Source organism: Dipodomys spectabilis, unplaced genomic scaffold (genome assembly GCF_019054845.1).
Source record: "Dipodomys spectabilis isolate Male_0828 unplaced genomic scaffold, ASM1905484v1 ptg000024l, whole genome shotgun sequence".
Lineage (NCBI taxonomy): Eukaryota > Metazoa > Chordata > Mammalia > Rodentia > Heteromyidae > Dipodomys > Dipodomys spectabilis.
In genome coordinates this window covers 29809884-29829676 of record NW_024870701.1, presented here as the reverse complement: position 1 = coordinate 29829676, position 19793 = coordinate 29809884, and the positions used below count along the sequence as shown (strand labels likewise).

General features: G+C 41.2%; 1 protein-coding gene across 1 annotated transcript in view; it reads left to right on the top strand.

The window, feature by feature from the left end:
• The first annotated feature begins 1675 nt into the window (after positions 1-1675).
• Mbd2 (methyl-CpG binding domain protein 2) overlaps positions 1676-19793 on the top strand; it is a 62574-nt gene continuing 44456 nt past the window's right edge. Inside the window, exon 1 of the mRNA XM_042675107.1 lies at positions 1676-2340. Coding sequence (XP_042531041.1) covers positions 1802-2340 — 539 coding nt within the window. The 5' untranslated portion in view covers positions 1676-1801. The remainder of the gene's footprint in view (positions 2341-19793) is intronic.

The following is a 19793-nucleotide window of genomic DNA, read 5'->3' as shown; positions in this document are numbered from 1 at the left end:
AGGGATTTAGCAAATGGAATCTGGTTGTAGAAGTGAAAAAAAAAAAAAGACCGGATATTCAAGTGACTTACTACTTTTATGCTTTTACATATGCTATTTATCTGATCTATAGCTTCAATAGGCAAACCTAGCAAGGTGAATTTACCAACATTATATTTTTTCCCATCTGTTGTTTCAACTGTTGTTTCTATTCAGATTTACTTAATAGTTCTTGTTTATCGCAGTGCTAGGGATCGAACCCAGGGCTTTGTGCATGCTACACTCAGGGCTCTACCACGGAACTGCAGAGTAGGGTCCTTCAATTGCTACCTTCACCAATTAATGATTACTAAATATTTAGATTTCCAGTAATGACTTCATGCCTGAGAACTCCAGTTGAACATTCTTTTCTTTTTTCCTCTCTTATTTCCAGATAGATTTCCTGTAGAAAGCTATAGCTTAGGATCATGCAATTCTAATCAAGGACATTAAATGAAACCAGGGATACATTGTGTGTGTATGAGTTAATGTTTGCACTTTGAGGCAAAGCAAATAAAATTTGATTTTTCATTTTACATATATATATATAAAACTAGGTCTTCAACATTTAGGTTCTATGCATTTAGAAACCCTAGTTTGTCATAAAAAGTATGCTTTCTACTTTTCAGTCTTCCAACTATTTCATAATCTATCATCTTGAATTTCAGTGGCACACTTCTATAAATATTAAACAGGTATACAATTCTTACGTAAGCCTGTGGCATAGTGGGAGGAAGTACTTGGAGGAACTACTGAGGCTGTAGGACGCGAGTTCAGGACCTTAGGCCCGCTTAAAAAACATAGTGAGATATCCTTTCTGAAAAAAAAAAAAAAGATAGGATTCTTTTTCAGTGTTTTCACAATAAAAAAGCTTATTAAAAAAAAAGAAAATAAATGGATTTGCGAAATAAAAAAATTAAATCACTTTCCTGGATCGATTTATCGTTATCCTTTAAAATTACCCCTGATCCCGATAAATTCTATAGTAGGCTACACATAATGGGCTATAAATCCTGTAATAGGCTAACTTAAACTTGCCACATGAAGAAGTATCTCCCAAGTCAAAGGTCTTTTTTTTTTTGTGATGATGAAGTCAAGGAAAAAAACCAAAACCACCCTTGAAAGCTGGTAAATAAGTTCTTGGTGGATTCAAAGAGTAAACACTTCATGTTCAGTTATGGGCTGAGAATGAAATAATAACCACCTCAGGACTGGTGGGACTATTCCAGGTCATCACCCCCTTCCCGTTCTGAAAGTCAGGGGAGCTGACCGTGGTCATGGTCTGCTCCAGGCACCTGCGGTCCCAGGTGCAGAGGGGGGAAGGAATGATCTAGTAAATACAACACGAGATCTGGGCCGTGAACACTGTTTACAGAAACAATGGAAGGCCTCGACCCTATTGGAACAAGGTGACAACCGCATTCTCTCTGACTGGCCCACCCTGGCGGCTCCGGCCTCCTAGCCTGGCCGGCTCTGAGCTGGCCCAGGGCTCAGGACCCGGAAGGGCGCGCCAAGAGGCGGGGCTAGAGAGGTCTGGGGGCGGAGCGAACCCAGATGGGCGTGGCCTCGATGGGGCGGAGACAAGATGGCCACCCCGAGCGCTTGGAGGACCTAAGAGGCGGCGGCCGGGGCCACGCCCCGGGCGGGAGGGCCGCTCTGTGCGCGCCCGCTCTATGATGCTTGCGCGCGTCCCCCGCGCGCCGCGCTGCGGGCGGGGCGGGTCTCCGGGATTCCAAGGGCTCGGTTACGGAAGAAGCGCAGCGCCGGCTGGGGAGGGGGCTGGATGCGCGCGCACCCGGGGGGAGGCCGCTGCTGCCCGGAGCAGGAGGAGGGGGAGAGTGCGGCGGGCGGCAGCGGCGCCGGCGGCGACTCCGCCATAGAGCAGGGGGGCCAGGGCAGCGCGCTCGCCCCGTCCCCGGTGAGCGGCGTGCGCAGGGAAGTCGCTCGGGGCGGCGGCCGTGGCCGGGGGCGGTGGAAGCAGGCGGGCCGGGGCGGCGGCGTCTGTGGCCGTGGCCGTGGCCGGGGCCGGGGCCGTGGCCGGGGCCGGGGCCGGGGCCGGGGCCGCGGCCGTCCCCCGAGTGGCGGCGGCGGCCTTGGCGGCGACGGCGGCGGCGGCGGCGGCGGCGGCGGTGGCGGCGGCGCCCCCCGGCGGGAGCCGGTCCCTTTCCCGTCGGGGAGCGCGGGGCCGGGGCCCCGGGGACCCCGGGCCACGGAGAGCGGGAAGAGGATGGACTGCCCGGCCCTCCCCCCCGGATGGAAGAAGGAGGAAGTGATCCGAAAATCAGGACTCAGCGCTGGCAAGAGCGATGTCTACTACTTCAGGTATCTCCGGGTGTGGGCGGGGGGGGGGGGTCGGGGGAGCAGCGGGGTCAGGCCGGGGTCAGGGGTCACGGCTGGCCCGGGGGTCCTGGGCCTGGTGGCGGTGAGAGCCAGCCCGTCCCCCGGGTGCGATCTCAGCTTCGGGCAGTGACAGGTTCAGCGGGGGAAGGCGAGGGCATCGGAGCGGAGGCCCGGCCGGCGGGCGGGTGGGGGGGCAGGCTTCGCCAGGAAAGGGTTACGAAGGGGAGCGATGCTTGGCCGGTCCACCCAAGGGTTAAAACAAGGTGTAATTCATCGAAGCCATAAAAGCTAGTCATCCTTGGCTCCTGTCCCAGCCTGCCCCAGATTCATCCTCCCAAGGGTGTTTCATCGTGCACATGTGGAGGAATTAGCTATCTGCACGAACCAAGTTTCAGTTACTTTGTAGGAGCCAGGAAAAGTTTCATCCAGAGTAGCCACTCGGAATGCGTGTGCGTGCGCGTGTGTTTTGGTTTTTTCCAACCGCTTTGTGTGCTGGAACATACTCTCTTTTGACAACGGAAACACAGTATTAAGTTGTTAGACTTTTAGCTCAGCATTTGCCCCCTAGGGATCAGGTGGCCACGCCCGGAGACGTTTTTTTTTTTTTTTTGGTTCTCACACCTGGAAGCGGGCGGGGGCGGGGGGGGGGGGTGGGGGGGGGGTGGGGGGGGTGCTGCGGGCTCCTGGTGGGTAGATGTCGGAGTTGCTGCTCTGCTGTCAGGCTCAGGACAGCCTCTGCAGTAACTTTTCTGTTCCAAGGGGTTCGAGTTTCTCACCTAAAGTTTCTCACCTAAATGTAATCTTGCAATCCTGTGGTCATACTGTCCATGTCCTTAAATTTGTATAATGCCCAGGAAATGATCTGTGGATATTAATATTAGTAGAAGTATAAACAAAGTTACTACGTTTTCTTGTATGATATTCTATTTATAGAAGAGTATAAACATATTCTTTGGTTTTGAGGGGGGCTGTTTGTGGACTGAACCTTTTTTTTTTTTGTTGGTCGTGGGGCCTGAACTCTGGGCCTGGGCGCTGTCCCTCAGCTCTTCAGCTCAAGGCGAGCACTCGACCAGTTGAGCCACAGCACCACTTTTGGCTTTTTTCTTTTTGCTTATGAGGTGCTGAGGAATCGAACCCAGGGCCTCATGCATGCAAGCGCTCTACCACTTGAGCCACAGCGCCACTTCCGGCTTTTTCTGCTTATATGGTACTGAGGAATCGAACTCAGGGCCTCATGCATGTGAGGCAAGTGTTCTACCACTGAGCCACCTTCCCAGCCTGACTGAACCATTATTTCAGGGGCTGTGTTTGAATGTAGGAGCCAGTTGTTAACCATAGAGTTATTGAAATGTTATGAAGGCTTTCTCTTCTTTTATCCTCCTGAGGGTATAATGTGTGTGTGTGTGTGTGTGTATGTGTATGTGTATGTGGTGTATCATACATCACGATGTATATAAACAGACATAATTCAAGAATGATACTTCTGATATAACATGGAGATATGAGCATGGCTTTCCCCATTTCTGTGATGCTTGCTGGAAATCAAGTCCAGGGCCTTGTACATCTGTGGACAAGCTATCTAACACTGACTGAACGATCTCTCTAGCTCCTGAACATAGGTATTTGGTATATCATTTACAGTACATTCTGTTTTCTTTTTTCTTTTTTGGGTCCGGTCATGGTGCCTGAACTCTGGGCTTGGGCACTATCCCTCAGCTCTTCAGCTCAAGGCTAGTGCTCTACCACTTGAGCCACAGTGCCACTTCCGGCTTTTTTCTTTTTGCTTATGTGGTGCTGAGGAATCAAACCCAGGGCCTTGAGCATGCAAGGCAAGCGCTCTACCACTGAGCCACCTTCCCATCCCCACATTCTGTTTTCTAAGTAGACAGCCTACATAAGCTTCTGTGAACTATATATGTTTTGCTGTCTCATACACACTTATATTTGACAAAAAATTTCTGTGGGCTTGAATTCCTTGAAGAATGGATCTATTCTCGAACTTTTTTTTTTTCCTGTAGATTGTGGGTCTTGAGCTCTTTTGCGACAGCTCCACTTCTGGTTTTCTGGTGGTTAATTGGAGATAAAGAGTCTCACAGATTTTCCTGCCCTGATTGACTTTGATCCTCAATTCTCAGATCTCAGCCTCCTGAGTAGCAGCATTACAGGGGAGAGCCACAAGTGCCCAGCTCAGTTGAACAGCTTAAACTTAGAATTTCTTTCTCTGTGACAAATCTCTCTGGGCTTGGTTTGGGGATGATGTATTTATTTGAACTAGCGTTTGATTATTTCAGATTTTTTTTTCTTCTGGAAAAAAGCTGGAAAAGTTACCTTGAAGTGAAGTCTGTCAGGTGCTGGTGGCTCATACTTATAATTCTAGCTACTTAGGAGGCTGAGATCTGAGGATCACAGTTCGAGCCCAGCCAGGGCAGGAAAGTCTATGAGACTTTTATCTCCAATTAACCACCAGAAAACCAGAAGTAGTAGAGTGCTAGCCTTGAGCAGAAAAGCTCAGGGATGGATAGTGCCTAGGCCCTGAGTTCAAATTCCACAACCAACAACAGCAACAACAAAAAAAGTGATATCTAAGTAGGTTTGGTGGTTGCAGGCCTATAATCCCTGAGGCTGAGGAGTGATGATTGTGAATTTGAGGCTGATGTGGGCTATATATGGGCCCTGTCAGAAAAACAAAAAAACACACAAAAAGTCACCTCACAAAAACAAAAAGACTGAACAAAAATACAACAACACTAAAAGAACATCAGTTCTAACTAATCCTAGTTCCTCAAGAAGCTGAGGTAGAAAATCACTTGAGTCCTGGGGTTTGAGGCCACCCTGGAACATCTAGAGAGAGACTGTCTCTGACAAAAAATTTTGAACTTGGGCTAGTTCAGTGGTAGCTCTTGCCTGGCATGCATGTGGCACTGGGTTCATTCCCCAGTGCCACAGGGCGAGAAAAATTGAGGTGGTGCTCATTTGGATTTGTGGCCAAACTTCCTCAGTTGTGTTGTAAATTGTTTATGAATTCAGTAAATATTGTATAAAAATCTGATATGATCAATTTAAAGCAAAATTTCTAACATTCGTCTTACGGAAAATCACAGATCACTATATTCTTAGTCTTTTAAAGAGAATTTTTTTGTGAGTTTCTGGAGCATGACTGGCCTTTTAGTTGTTTGAGCAAAGTGGAAGTATTACCTTTAACAGACCTGTGCCACATGTGTTGAGTTTAGAGCTAGAGGGAATACTGTCCCCAGCTTACTGACTGCCTGTGCGGTTGGTTTTTGTATTGGATGGTTACCGCAGTAGGAATTCCTGATACATGGAGCACTGTGAGTGACACTTTCAGTAAGTTGTTACTCCACTTGATTGTGGCTTGCCGTGAGGGATGGAGGGGTCACCTACTGGTTGTAAATGGGGAGAAGTTATTTTCAGCCCACAGTGTTACTTTACATGTTTCCCCAATGTACACTTTGCCCTTAAACAAATCTGGTAGCTCACAAAGCCTCTGTCATATCTGTTAACAGATGGGTTAAGAGTGAACTCCCCTGTTAATAACGAGAACACCTGCACCCAGTGGCTCAAACAGATTTTAATAATGTTGACCCCTGAATTAGCCTGTCCCTCGGGAGATTAATTTAAACTAAACTGGGCTCTTAATGAAAAGTGTGGCTGACATATATTAAGTGAAAGGAAATTAAAGAGAAAGCTTCAAATTTTGGTGGAATAGTTTTTAGACCTTTTCCCTGATGCTGGCGAGTTCTAATAGGATGTGTTCTTGGTTGCCAGTTAAACAATATAATTATGCCTTCTGTCCAGGATTACTGATAGTGCCGTGGCAGTTCATATTATCGTCTGAAGTGTGTTTTTTAAGAGGGTGTGGTTTGTTAAATTATTGGGTCCATTGCTGTCGTTTCTGAAAAAGTTTGTTGCTGTTGTTTGAACCCAGTATTTGAATAATAGTTTTCTACTCGTCTACTCAATCCTGTCATTCCCAGTTCTTGGTTACCTGCACTTGCTGATTGTTTTTGAAATATTTTTCTCCTCTTCATTGGATCCTTTAGTAACTCTTTTTTTTTTTTTTTAAATCAATTTGAATTTGTAGGTTCTAATTTGGTTCCAACTGGGGTGAAAGACCTGGGAATTACGGCAAACTTAACTGCTGCTGCTCTAGGATGTTATCTGGTTGAGTACTGGAAATGTAATAGGAAACAGTTTTTCATTTTTAACAAAATTATGATGCATTTGTATCAGACTGCTTTTCTGTAAAAAGGCATAATGGAACCAGAAAATGAAAATAATTGCATGGAGCAGGGAAGAGGGACTAAAAAGATTTCTTGATCTTGAAAGAGGAGGATTCAAATATGATTGAAGCTTGTAAAAATCATGAGTGATATTAATAAAAGTGAGAAGTCGCTAGGAAGACAGCCGAGCTCAGAGGCTGAGAGGCCTGGACTTGTTAGAGACTTAATAGGTTACTTAAATTCCCTATACTGATCCTTCATCCATTGGATGAGTGTGACTATCCCCTGTATATTACTGTGTTTGTTACAAGGATTCAGTTCCACAGCACTAAGATAAATATATAGATTTCTTGGTGTTTTAAGAACTAAGGAAAAAAGGAATTCAGTAGGTAATTCTTGTTTTATGGGTTGAATGTATAAATAGGTTTGTATATATATGTGCGTATATGTTATATATTATATATAATTTGTTTTGATGCTTTGGGGCTTTAGAATTTTGAGCCCATATTTTTGAATTCTGAATAAAGGCTTTTGAATTCTGAATATCTCATTTCACTGACCCTTCCCTCCCTACCATTTTGCCTCAAAAACCAAAACAAGGGTTGGGAAGGTGGCTCAGTGGTAGAGTGCTTGCCTTGCATGCATGAGGCCCTGGATTCGATTGCTCAGCACCACATAAGCAGAAAAGCTGGAAGTGGTGCTGTGGCTCAAGTGGTAGAGTGTTAGCCTTGAGCTGAAGAGCTGAGGCACAGTGCCCAAGCCCAGAGTTCAGGCCCCATGACCGACAAAACCAAAACCAAAACCAAAACAAAACAAAACAAAATATCTTTAGGTAGTATTTGGAGAAAACTGGCCTGAATGGATAGATGATATGACCATTATCACAGTTCTGACATATACAAGTTAAAGACACATCTTGACTTTTAAGTAGGAGGTGCTTTCCCATATTATAGATTGAGCACCTCTCATTCAGAAATCTGAAACCCAAAATGCTCCAAAATCTGAAGAATTCTTGAGTGCAGGTAAGATACAAGTGGAAGATCTTTTTATTTATTTTTGGTAGGTCGTGGGGCTTGAACTCTGGGCTTGAGCGCTATCCCTCAGCTCTTCAGCTCAAGACAAGCGCTCTGCCACTTGAGCCACAGCGCCAGTAATAGTAAAAACACAGATGTATCAAAACTATTGTGTAAAATTACCTTCAGGATATGTGTATAAGACACATAGGATATGATACATAAATAAATTTCATGGTTAAACTGGGGTTCTATACTTCATTGTATATTTATAAATAATCCAAAATCTGTAAAAATCATAAATCACAAACACTTCTGGTCTCTAGAATTTCAGATAAAGGACACTTAACCTGTATTTTCTTTGTGGTTATTTCTTTGTAGTTAAGTCTAGTATCACTGAATTTTACCCTTACAATCCTTTTTTTTTTTGAGGGTCGTAGGGCTTCGACTCGGGGTCTTGGCATTGTCTGTGAGCTATTTTGCACTCAAGGCTAGATTTCTACCATTTGAGCTGCAGCTCCACTTCTGGCTTTTGTTTTTTTGGTAGTTAATTGGAGATGAGAACTTCACTGACTTTCTTACTTTCTTGCTTCTGCTAGCTTTGAACCATGATCCTCAGTTCTTAGCCTCCTTAGCTAGGATTACAGATGTAGGCCATTGGTGCTGGGCTTATATTCATTCTTAAAAATAGCTTTCTTTCTAAAATACTTTTTTCTTCCCCCTAACCACAATGCTGGACACACAGATGCTCAATAAGTATTTTCCTATTGATGTCACACGTACTGTTTTGTACAGTAAGCCTTCAATGACTTACATTTTCTTTATGTATATTGGGATATGTTGGACTAAAATTAATAGATATTTTATTACACCTAACCATTAAACATTTCTTATTTTTATATTTTGTTTATTTATTTTATTTGTCCTGGGGCCTGAACCTCAGGGCCTTGGTGCTGTTGGTCCCCCCCCCAAGGCTAGCACTGTACCATTGAGCCATAGCTCCTATGTCTTCCCCTCCCTCCCCTGTGGTTAGCAGTTAGTGGTAAGAGTTGCACAGGACTTTCCTGCTTGGGTTGGCTTTGAACCATGATCTTCACATTACAGGCGTGAGCCACTGGTGTACATTGTTTTAAGTTTATTGTTAATGTGAGCATCCTGAACAAGGACAGAAAGCATTTTCCTGGGATTTTGAATATTGTTAATGTGAGCATCCTGAACAAGGACAGAAAGCATTTTCCTAGGATTTTGAATATTAGAGATACAATGCAAGTGCTAAGTAGGATGCTCATTGTGTACCGGCACAAGAAATTAGCAATAGAATTTCATCCACTGCATGGCATATGATATAGGGTCTTGTGGGCATTAATTCTAAGTGTATTTTTGTGTCACAACTCTCCAGTTCTTGGCAGCTATTAGTGTGATTTCACATGTGTTATTTTATATGAGTTTATATCTGTCTGAGGCACAAGTGCTGTTTTCTCTATTTTACAGATTGGATGCGTTAGGGTTATACGGTTGGTGAGTATTCAGTCAGAGTCCTGAAGATGTGACTACTTTATCTGCCTGACATAGAGACAGACCTGTAGTTGAATTTTCAAGTATCTCAGCTCATGCCTAATATACTTAATTAAGTTTGTGCCACTGAAATAATTGTTTACTATTCATATTACAAAGATGTTAAAAGGTAAAATTTAAATCATATTTGATAGTAAAGCTATTATACCAACAGATGACTTTCCGGGTTTATGTCATACTGGTAGGGGAGAAAAATGGGAAGAATTGTTGTAAATTAATATAATTAAAACAATATTCTGGATAATAGAAGTGATTGATTTGTTTAGAAATATTTTCATATTTATGTGCATTCTAAGGGATAACATTTATCAGACATTTAACATAGTTACCATATTCTCTAAAGGCCAACCTTTAGTCTTTTTTTTTTTTTTGGGTCCGGTCGTGGGGCCTGAACTCTGGGTCTGGGTACTGTCCCTCAGCTCTTCAGCTCAAGGCTAGCACTTCCGGCTTTTTTCTTTTTGCTCATGTGGTGCTGAGGAATCGAACCCAGGGCCTCAGGCATGCAAGGCAAGCGCTCTACCACTGAGCCACCTTCCCAGCCCCAACCTTTAGTCTTTATGTTAAAGGCTTTCACTTAAATTTGAAAGTCAAGTTGTATATAGGCTAATTAATATAGCTTGTGGGATAGTTTTGTATGGTTACTTAAGAAATCAATTTGTTTCTTTTAGAGTTGAGGTGAGGTTGAAATGTACCCTAAAGAACAGTTTTTCTTTTTAATGCTATTCAACTGGAGAAAAGGAAGAAAAAGTTTGGCTTGATGTTTGTCTTTCCCCTTAATATTTAATATTGTTTGAATAAAACCACTATCCAAAGATAAAAAACAGAAGGTGTGAAAATTGTTCTTTCATCTTTCTTTCTCAGCTGTATCATCACATCTTTTTGGGATATATACTAGAGGAAATTTTGTTAAGGCACACCATTATCATCTGATTTTTATAATCTTGACATGCAGAAATCCCACAATACCCACACCACCAGTGATAGAGGAGGTGCATAGTTCAAAGGTACAGATGCATATGCATGCTAATAACAGTCCACTGAAATGTTACATTTTTTAAAGTTTCATTTATGATATACATTTTTTTATAACTTAGTTTTGGTTATTAGAATAGAAGCAGATGATTTGTAAAGGACCTGATACTTTCTACTTATATAAATTTTATAATGTGACTTATGGGAAATTCATGTGACTACTGGGAAATAAACTTTTTACTCGTATTTGAGATTGTCTCAAGACTTTCATGATTAATTAGAAATAAACAACTTTTTTTTTCTTTCTTTTTTTTTGGTTAGTTGTGGGGCTTGAACTCAGGGCCTGGCTGCTGTCCTAAGCTCTTATGATCAAGTCTAGTGCTCTCCCACTGAGGGCCACAGCAACACTTCAGGATTCCTATTGGTTAAGTTGAAGGAAGTCTCGTGGACTTTCCTTTCCTGGTCTGGCTTTGAGCTGCAGTCCTCAGATCTCAGCTTCCAGAGTAGCTAGGATTATAGGCGTGAGCCACCAGCATCGGGTGAAATAAATAGACTCTTTCTTTATGAGCATTGTGCTTCTTTTGAAATTAGAAGAAGCTTTTATTGATTTTAGATATTTCCACTAAAAAGTGAAAAGTTGTATGATGAAATTTTATTGAATGGAGTTTTATTGCAACTTTTAAACATAAGTTCCCAAGTAAGTGGGAAAAAGGCATGAAATAAAGTTAGCAGGATACTTCTGGCTCTTACGATTTTGCTGTCTTTTTTCTCGGTATAATACAAATTCAACCATATTAATTTCAGAATTTGATAATATATAAGCTCTGTAAGTGCAAATAAGATTTAAAAGTTGACTTTACATGAGTACTTTGCATTTGTCTGAAAGTATTATGAATATTTTTTTACAAATGTGAGAATCAAGAATGCCACACACACTTTTTAAAGCATTTTTTAAATTGACTTAAATTATTTATAGAGGACAATTGCACTGTTGCATTTCCACACATGACTACAATATATTCCAAACAATCCTGTCATTCATTTTCCCTTTCCTTCCTTTGTCATCCTCATTTAAAGCTTATTTTGAATTCTATTTCCTGGTATTCTTTTCTTTTTTCTATTTTACACTAGAAGAATCCATTGGTAAGTTGAACATTCTTAAGATCTCTCTCTTTTTTTTTTTTTTTTGGTCAGTCAGGGGTCTTGAGCTCAGGGCCTGGGCACTGTCCCTGACTTTTTTACTCAAGGCTAGCACTCTGCTACTTTGGCTACAGCTTCACTTCCAGTTCTCAGGGAGTTTCCTGCCCTGGCTCGCTTTGAACTGGTACCCTCATATCTTAGCCTCTGAGGAGCTAGATTACAGGCATGAGACACTATACACTATCCCTGCCATTGAAAAAATTTTAACAAGTCTACATATCTTTAAGAAAAGAAAGAATAAACTTTACCCAGAGTCCTGTAGGAGAAATAAGCTATTGCTAAGGCATTTAAATTATAATTCTATTAACTCTTTTCATATTTGCTTTTAATAAATAGTTGGCAGGTCTTCATTGTTTAGCAGGGACTGAGTCAGCTTTATTTTTTGTGCTGGTGCAAAGGATTGATTATAGAGCACTAGGCATGCGAGGCAAATGCTGGCTCACAGCATTTGGCGTCCCAGCCCCATTGGGGTTTTTTGTTTGTTTGTTTGTTCTTTTTTTTTTTTTTTTGGTTGTGTGGTTTGAACTCAGGACCTGCTGTCCCTGAGCCTCTTTGTGCTCACGGCTAGCACTCTGCCACTTAAGCCACAGCTCCACTTCCAGTTTTTGGTGGTTAATTGGTGATAAGAGTCTCATGGGGAATTTTCTGCCCAGGCTGGCTTCAAACTGCTGTCCCCAGATCTCAGCCTCCTGAGTAGGTAGGATTATAGACATGAGTCCCCAGCGCCCAGCTGGATTCATTTTTGAATCTTCAATATCCAGCCTGGTATCTGTTAAGTGGAAGTCTTCCTTCTACTACCTCCACTTGAGCCTTGCTTTTAGCCTTTTTTGCTTTGTTTTTCAAGTAAGCTTTTTGCCTTTACCAGTTTTCCTACCCAGACTGTCTAATAGCTAGGATTACAGTCTGTGCATCACCTCATTCATCCTTGGAAGGTTTTTAGTAAGTCTTGCTGAATGAAACAAATGGTTAATGTGTTTATTAAATCTGAGACTTCTGATTAATTCTGGCTGTAGATGGGCCTTACTACGTTGCAGAGGTGGGGATGTTTGGTCCTTAAAATCATGTGTTATGAAATGGGACAGACATTAATCAGCTTCTCCTTAGCTACTGGAGGCCTATCTGCCTGTACTAATAATTTTGTATGGCTTATGAGTCATGATATAAATATATCCAAATTGATCTTGGCAGAAATTGGTTCCCTACTCCTGTTGTAGCATTTACCATGTGTCCTCTACCTTACTCAGTATCATGCCTTCTACTAAATCACATACAAGTGCATTGAGTAGCTGAATACTCATTTAAAAAAATGTATGTATGCGTGTGTGTGTGTGTGTGTGTGTGTGTGTGTGTGTGTGTGTGTGTGTGTCTAGGTGCTATCTTTTAGTTTTTTTCCGTTCAAGTCAGGCACCGTACCACTTGAGCCATAACTCCTCTTCAAGCTTTTTGGTGGTTAGTTGGAGCTAAGAGTCTCATGGACTTTCCTGCCTGGGCTGATTTTGAAGTGGGATCCTCCTATCTCAGCCTCCTAAGTAGCTAGAAATCCAGTTGAGAGCTCCTGGCACTCAGCTCGAATTTTCCTTTTTAAGGATTTTTCTTAAAATTTTCTTACCAGTAGATTTAGATAACAGAAAGCTGGTGTTTCTTCATTGCTGAACGTTTCTAGTGCTGTAGCTTACAGAATTTATAAGTTGACGATTTTATGATTCCCCTAAGTACTTCCTGATACTGATGAGGTGGGGGAGTGAAGTACCTCTGACCTTGCTCATTGGCTGTGTTAGGTATCCATAGCCATTCGTGAGCTTTGTTGTCACAGACAACTTCATCTTATCTACTTTATCTTAGTAACTGGCTTGAAGATAGAATTCTTTTTGCTCTTCATAACAATTTAAACAGCATGATGACCTAGGTTATGAAAATAACATGAGCATGTGTTATGTTCTCTTGTATTAGAAAGATGGTTCCAGGGTGTAGTTTCACTGGCCTGCAGCAGGTCTTGTAATGACTTGGAGTGTGATGGACATGTCTATCTCAGGCAGTAATATCTATAGGTGAATTCGTAGTGTGACAGAAATGTGAACACCACATTAAGTCACATTAAGGTGATTAGTTTAAGTATTCTGGTTTTTCAGTTATGTTTTACTTGTTTCTTTTTTTTACATTATTATTTAAACGGTGTTGCTATTTAACATATCAGTTTATGAATATAGTGCATCTTGATCAGTGACTTTTAGATGCAGTTTCTTTTTCAAAACTTGTGCTTAAAAAATCTCCAAGGTGGAATCGGTTTAAAAATTGCTTTGCATAGTTTAATCAAAATGAAAAGAGGCAAAGTTCAAGTGATTCCGTGTTCTTTATGACCTGGAAAAACACATTAGGTCTTTTCAGGGTATTTAAACAATGGGTTGGAGATTAAAGGTGTAGTCACAGTTCATTCAGGAGTGGCTTGTCGGGGCAGTTGATTGGGATTTTTTTTGTGTGTGTGGTTGAAAGTGAAACAGTATTTCATTGCTGGCATTAAAAGTCATTACTTTGGTCAGAGAAAACTGACAATGACTAATACTTTTCAACAATATAATAGGGTTAAAAATACCCAAACAAAATAATTTCCCTAAGTAACTAGAGTACAAGTTTAATCCCTTTTAAAATTCTGGTGTATCTAAGAGGAGGATTTATAACAACCATTGTAGAGGGCAACTTAGTGTTTTGGGGAAAGACTAGAGCTTACATCGTCAGGTCTCTACTTCCAGAGTTAGTTTGCCATTGTGCAGATGATCCGTATCTTGTGGGTGCATTGCCTGCTTCCTTTGGGCCTTAGTGCTTCCATAGCTTACCTCATCTCCTGCTAAGCGAGGTCGCGCGCGCGCGCGCGCGTCTGTGTGTGTGTGTGTGTGTGTGTGTGTGTGTGTGTGTGTGTTTGGTTGTTCTGGAATTCAGTGCTTACATTTGCTAGGCAGGCACTCTTAATTGTGGTTACCCCTACCCCAGGGTCCTGGTCTGAACATCACTGGGACAGCTAGGTTGACTTTTCTTCAAGCCGGTGCTTAAGTTACAGTGTACTTAAAGACTGTGGCTGTCCTGCTTGCTTTTGAAGGCAGCAGGTATGTATGGGATGCATCTGTCAGATGCCTCATACAATCTCAGCTTTACGCAGGAGCTGGAGATTGGAAATGAATTAGAGCTTGATATTCCACCTTCCTTTTGGATATACTAATCATTACAATTTACAATTTAATGTCTGCCTTTCCCCCCTTGTTTGCCAATTTAGTTTATTAGTGGGATTCCTGAGACCTTTTTTTTTTTTCCTGGGTGGTTGTGAGGCCTGGGCACTGTCCTTGAGCTTTTTTGCTCAAGGCTGGTGCTTTACCACGTTGAATTATAGCTCCACTTCCTGGTTTCTGGTGGTCCATCAGAGATAAGTCTCATGGACTTACCTTCTTGAGCTGGCTTTGAACTGCAGCCCTCAGATCTCAGCCTCCTGAGTAGCTAGGATTACAGGGTGAGTCATCAACACTCAGCTTTTTCTTCTTGTTAAGTAATACCACATATTTGTTCTTAAAATCCATAAACAACAGAATAATTTTGTGCCATGCTAACCTGCTAAGCTAGACCATAAACTTAACATGGTCACATTTTATCAATAATCTTTTAATTGACTTCTGAGGTATTTAGGGAATGATGTATGGAATAGATTGCTTCCTCTTGTGTTTTGCTCCAGAGAGGAATGTTACCGTGAGAATGTTACAGGAGGGCTTCAGATGACATTTCATTTGTTATGTTAAGGAACTACTTATTCCAGATATACTTAGTGAAATTTTTTTCAACATGATTTTCTCACAAATGAGAAAATCATTTGTGTCTGAGCAACATACTAAGAACTGGTACTTATTTTGGTAAAAGTGGCTGCCTGAATATTTTCATCTTCTGGAACATTAATTGAAATAAGGTCCGTTATTAGACTTAGTCTTTTTTTATTGTACTGAAGAGATCTTTTGAAGGAAATCTAGTTTAGAATTCTCAATTTATGGAGAGGTTTTTTTTTTTTTTTTTTTGTCTTTCATTTTTGAGGCATATTGAATGATCTTTATAGAGCTTTTCTGTGATGGCAACTTGGGCCTCTGATTAGAAGTGTTCTATGACTGTCTAGCATATTTAGGGTTAATTATAGTTATATAAATGACCCAGTAGATAATTCTTGCCAACTTCTTACATTGACTTGGGTCATTTTGTAATACTTCATTTCTCGTGTAGTTCCAATAACGAACTGTGGAAATACTTTCCAGTTCAGTTCTTAAAATTCCACATAATTTCTTAGCATAGGTTTATCTTTTCAATGTCCGCAAATGAAACCATATTATTATTCAGTTGATAAGGCTTTTTTTTTGGGGGGGGGGGGCTGGTCCTGGGACTTGAACTCTGAGCCTGGGTGAGCTCCCTCCACTTTTGTGCTCAAAGCTCATGTTCTACCACTTGAGCCACACAGCTCCACTTCCAGCTTTTTGGTGGTTAATTGGAGATAAGAATCTCGTGGAATTTCCTGCCCTGGCAGGCTTTGAACCAGATCTTCAGATCTTGGCCTCTGATAAGGCTTCTTGCTTACCTTGTTGAATAGTGACCTGTGTATAGTATTTGAGGTTTTTAAAAAAGTGGACTCATTAAGGAAATGTATAGGAATTGCTATGAAATAGAATTACAGAGAGTAGTAGCATTTTCTTTTCTTTTTAAAATACTGACTGCAAAATAGCAACAGGCTTCTTAGAGGAGGAGGAGGTAATAATTTAGTTGTCCTGATAAGGCAGGGTATCGCTAGTGTTTATTCTTCCACCTGGAAAAACATGTCTGAAAGAGTCAAAGGTGAGTGGATGTACTTGGTTTGGGAATGCAATATCAAGGTTGTTGGGAACAGAGGCTGCAAAATACTTATGTTAGATGGAAAGCTCCTGATGTGCTATTATTAAGGAGGTGAAACGATTTTGTCAGCATTGCGAAGTCTCTTGACGTGGTTACTTGATGTGTGGCTGAGGGGTGAGGTGAGCTAGTTGGAACTTACATACTAGAAGGGCTGTGGTGCCATTCACAAAGATGAGGGTTGTACAAGTGGTCAGGTAGGGGTGGATAGACGTGATGGAAAGAGAGGACTCAGGTTGTAGATAGTATTAGAAATGATGAGGGGTACAGAGAGCTAATGCTTACATCTGTAATCCTAGCTCCCCAAAGGGAGACAGGGAGAATCATAGTTCTAAGCCAGTCTGCATAAAAAGCAAGACCTCATTTCATCCATCAAATTGATACTCTCACTTAAATTGAAGGCAAAAATAGCCTAAGGACTAGACAGGTTTGTTCTAGGCAAACCAATGCAAAAGACTTTTGCAAAAAGTTGGAGGCATTGTTCAAGTGGTAGAGCATCTTCCCAGAATATAGTAAAACAAAACAAAACAAAAAACTTGTTATTACTGAGCATATTTGTAAGTCTAGGTTAAATGGGTGTTGAGGTTTGCTGTGTATAATTCCTCGGGTGTGTTCTGTTTGTTATTTGAATTCTTTTTCAAGCCTACTTGGGTCATGTGATTTGAAAAAAGATTGTTGGTAAGATTTTCAGTTGACTTAAAGTTTGTGATGGCAGACAACTGTGTTCATTTGTTTTGACTTAACACAGAGTTGTCTTGTTGTTTCAGGAGAACATTTTATTGTTGGTTTCCCAGCAGTTTTCCTCCTCTTTAACGTAATTCTCCCTTGTGATCAGATGGCGCAAGGTTAAATTTCAAATGATATACTGGCTTTTTAGAAACGTTTTCTGAAATTCTCAGAATTTTCTTCCGATGACAACACACTGGCTAAGAGTCCAGCATATTGACTCAAAATTTATTAGATAGGACTTTGAGGACATTCTACCTATAAAAAACTTGTTACAGTTTAGTGCCACACAGAAAAAGTACTTCAGTAAAGACTACAATTTTTAATTTTCAGTATCATAGTGCCTTTGTAATTTTCCAATATTGGCAGTATTTTTACAAGATGTCATTCTTTTTAAAAAATTGTTATTGTTAATTATTGTTAATTATATTATTGTTAGTTATACTAATTTATTGTTCAAGTGATATACAGAGGGGTTTTAGTTACATAAGTCAGTAAAGAGTATGTTCATTTTGGACAATGTCACCCTTCCCCCCTCCCCCCCCCCACCCCACTTTCTTCCAGTTTTTACCTTTTGTCCCCATCCACAAGTTTTTTTAAAAATTTTATTTAGTGTAGAGATGCTGTACAGAAGGCTTAGAGGGGTTTCAGTTCCGTGAGTAAGGCAGTGAGTACAGTTCTTGCTGAGCCTTGTCACCCTTCCCTTGTTGTTTTCCCACTATCCCTTCCCTCTCCTCTCTCCTACCCCCTCATGCCCCTCCCCTCCCCCCCCCCCCCCCAAGTTGTAAAGTTCATTTTCAAAATACTGTCTTGTGGGTATCATTGTTGCAATGGGTCATCCTGTGTCCTTGTTTCAGTGTTTTGTTTTTTTCCTTCCTCTCCCCAAATTAGACAAATGTATATATAAGATACAGGGTACCAAAATCAAGTACAGTGACAATAGGGGATATACCATAGGGGGAAGACATACAAAGGAAACAAAAAAAAAATCACATAGTACATTTAAAACAACAACAACAAGGAAAGGCCTCTTGTGTCCATATCTTGGGGTTCATTTCACTTAGCATCATCTTATATGGTCATATGTACATAGCTTTTGAGCTTTTCTGCTCATCTGATAAAATTATCCTAGACGTATACAAATTATCGCAAGTGAGGGAAACCATGGGACCTATGTTTCTTTGCCACCCACAAGATTTATAGTTCATTTTCAGTGTAGTATCTAGTGAGAGCTACTGCTGCATTTTGTTCATCCTTTGTGAAGTGAATTATTCTTGATAGGTAAATTCTCTAAGGTAGTGGTTTGTCATATAAGAATTCTATAAACAGGTTGAAGGATATTTGCCTTGTTTTTTCATTTTAATTGTTATGGGAAGAAACGTTTAAATGTTAATTTAAGATTCTTTTTCCTGGCTGGGAAGTTGGCTCAGTGGTAGAGTGCTTGCCTTGCATGCATGAGGCCCTGGGTTCGATTCCTCAGCACCACATAAGCAGAAAAGCCGGAAGTGGCGCTGTGGCTCAAGTGGTAGAATGCTAGCCTGGAGCTGAAGAGCTGAGGAACAGTGCCCAGGCCCAGAGTTCAGGCCCTATGACCAGACCAAAAAAAAAAAAAAAGATTCTTTTTCCATTATAAATGCTCTGAGGACACAAGAGGTTTTCCTTTGTTAGTTTTTGTTTTTTTTTGGTGGAGCTTGAACCCTGGGCCTGGGTGCTATCCCTCAGCTCTTCAGTCCAAGACAAGTGCTCTCACACTTCAGCCACAACACCACTTCCAGTTTTCTGTTGGTTTATTGGAAATAAGAGTCTCATGGACTTTCCTGCCTGGGCTGGCTTTGTACTGTGATCCTCAGAGCTCAGCCTCCTTGAGGAGCTAGGATTACAGTGTGAGCTACCAGAGTCCAGCTGTTGTTGTTTTTCATGTACTATATGACTTTTTTTGTTTACTTTTTATATTCTTCCCTCTATGATATATCCCCTGTTGTCACTACTTGATTTTGGTACCCTGCATCTTGAATATACATTTGTCTAATTTGGGAAGGGGAAGGGAAATAACAAAACGCTGAAACAAGGACACAGGATGACCCATTGCAACAATGATACCCACAAGACACTATATTGGAAATGAACTTTACAGCTTTGGGCGGGGCAGGGAGGATGGAGGTAGAGGAGGGAAGGTATAATGGGAGAAAAAAATGCTCTGAGTTGGACACCATGTGTATGTGTGTTTCTAAGAGATTATTGGCTTTCTGAAGCTTTTGTCTGATTTCCTTTGGCACTTAATATATATTATACAGAAGAAGCAGCTAGCATTTTCAAAATTAGATTTGGAAAGAAAGTTGTAAGATTGAAGACATTAACAGTTATCATATGTACATAGCTTTTGACCTTTTTTGCTTATCTGGTAAGATTATCCTAGATGTATACTAGTTATTGCAAATAAGGGAAACCATGGGACCTGTGTTTCTTTGGGTCTGGTTTACTTAATATATTTTTTTCCAAGTTTTTCCATTTCCTAACAAATGAGGCAGTGTCATTCTTTCTGTGGAGGCATAGAATTGCATTTATATATATATATATATATAGAGAGAGAGAGAGACAGAGAGACAGAGAGAGACAGAGAGACAGAGACAGAGGGGGGGGAGACACACACACATATATGTAAACACATTTTCTTGATCTATTCATCTACTGAGGGGCAGCTGGGTTGGTTCCATAACTTAGCTATGGTGAATAATGCTGTGATAAACATAGTTAGTTGTGCTGGGAGCTTTAGTATGGCCTTGCTTGTGAGAGTTTGGATAAA